We start from the raw sequence: 1,905 nt of genomic DNA on the forward strand, positions 1-1,905 counted from the left end.
ATATATAATATTAGGATAATTACTTTATAAGAATGTATCAGGTAGTTAGCGTGAAAACACCTCATAAGGAAAAAAAAAACATCATTTCTTTCCATAAATATATATAATTTTATTTATATAAAGGCATTACTATACAATAATGCCTCGCGCTTAGAGGGACTCATGACAGGCTTCTTTCAGTTTCCATCTACTAAATCCACTCACAAGGCTTTGGGAAAAGACACTTGCCCAAGTAGGATTGCATCTGGAACCATGTGATTGGGAAGCAATCTTCTTACCACACTGACACTCCTGTGTATATAATATTTATAAAATGTCCAGTATTCGAGAGAACCAGGTATATAGTGAAAGCACCAAGGTCGGGTCGGTGATAACAATATATAATGACAAGTACGTACTCGTAAAGTAAATACGGATTTGTTCCTCCAGTTATGCATACATTCACAAATGGCCGACTAAACACACAACGTGTCATCAAAGCCACACGTGGGTACACTCGCTGGACCTATTGCACCGCCTTCTATAGACTCCAAATCCAAACGAGGCTATGCTAAAGCAAATATGGTCTTCTATTTAAACTTCTTGATTTCATATAATAATCAGCGTCCGATGAACATACTCGTCATGTACGCGAAACTAATAGTAGCGCGTGTAATACATGTGGAGTAAAACGCAGACATTAATATTGGACTCACATTAGATGGAGTACTCTGGCTTTTTTACGCAGATCAGTTTACTATATATACATGTGTGTGTGTGTTGGAAAATCAGGTGTCCCTCTATAAACATTATATATTTCAGGTTAATGAAGAAGAATTCACTCTCCCTGTCGTGAAATATGAGGAATTTGAAGCATATTATGCTGTCGGTTGGATAACAGTTACTACCAAATGGGGATTAATAGTGAGGTATGACGGAAATCATCGAATTACTGTCAGCCTTCCAATTTCATTTGCTAACAAACTGACTGGTATTTGCGGTGACTGCAATGGAGAACAAGATGACTTCCGTACAAAGTCTGGACGAAATGTTTCATCTCTCGAAAACAAAGACAGTTTAATCGCAGATAGTTATCAGGTCACTGGTGATTCTAACGAAAAGTAAGTGGTATCTAATAATTAATATTTCTTTTCTACTCTAAGCACAAGACCCGAAGTTTGGGGGTGGGGGCCAGTAGATCGGCCCCAGTACGCAACTGGTACTTAATTTATCGACACCGAAAGGATGAAAGGCAAAGTCGATCTCAGCGGAATTTGAACACTGAACGTGAAGACAGACGAAATACTGCTAACATTTCTCCCAGCTCGCTACCTTCCAGTAACTAATATTTAATTGTTTTAAGGGGTGACATAGAAGAATTATTAGTAGTTTATCCGACTTTACATTCATTCTAGTTTCAAATTCTCCTGAGGTCGAATGTGCATTTCTTTCTTTCGGGGTCGATAAAACAAGTATCAGTTGAGTACAGGGGTTAAACCTGGTACTTATTTTATTGTACACTTTCGCCGAACCTCTAAGAAAATGAACATCGGTTAAAAAAAAGAGTTGGCGGGGACAAACACAACCACACACAGATACAAACATATTACACACACAAACACAATTACGCACGCGCGCACACACAAATATGTAAATGCATGCACGATGGCCTCTCTCGTCGAAGACGACGTCTGAGCGTTCAGCTTATGCCGAACGACCTGTAAAAATGATTTGCTTATATTGATCAAAGGTTCGTGCCGCACATCAGCTCACTCTCTCCATCAAATCAACGTTGTCTGAATAGGAGCATCGCGTACCACACGTCAGGTGTTGAAGTGATCACAGAGCAGAGTGTTTGGTTCAGGAACACAACGCACCAATCACGATCTAGCTATCGTCAGCGCAACACACACACACACACACACA

General features: G+C 39.6%; 1 protein-coding gene across 1 annotated transcript in view; it reads left to right on the forward strand.

The window, feature by feature from the left end:
* The window catches only part of LOC128247369 (zonadhesin-like), a 60,192-nt gene that overhangs the window by 35,971 nt on the left and 22,316 nt on the right, over positions 1-1,905 (forward strand). The window contains exon 11 of the mRNA XM_052966739.1: positions 802-1,100. Coding sequence (XP_052822699.1) covers positions 802-1,100 — 299 coding nt within the window. The remainder of the gene's footprint in view (positions 1-801; positions 1,101-1,905) is intronic.

This window comes from Octopus bimaculoides, chromosome 3 (genome assembly GCF_001194135.2).
Source record: "Octopus bimaculoides isolate UCB-OBI-ISO-001 chromosome 3, ASM119413v2, whole genome shotgun sequence".
Taxonomy (NCBI): domain Eukaryota; kingdom Metazoa; phylum Mollusca; class Cephalopoda; order Octopoda; family Octopodidae; genus Octopus; species Octopus bimaculoides.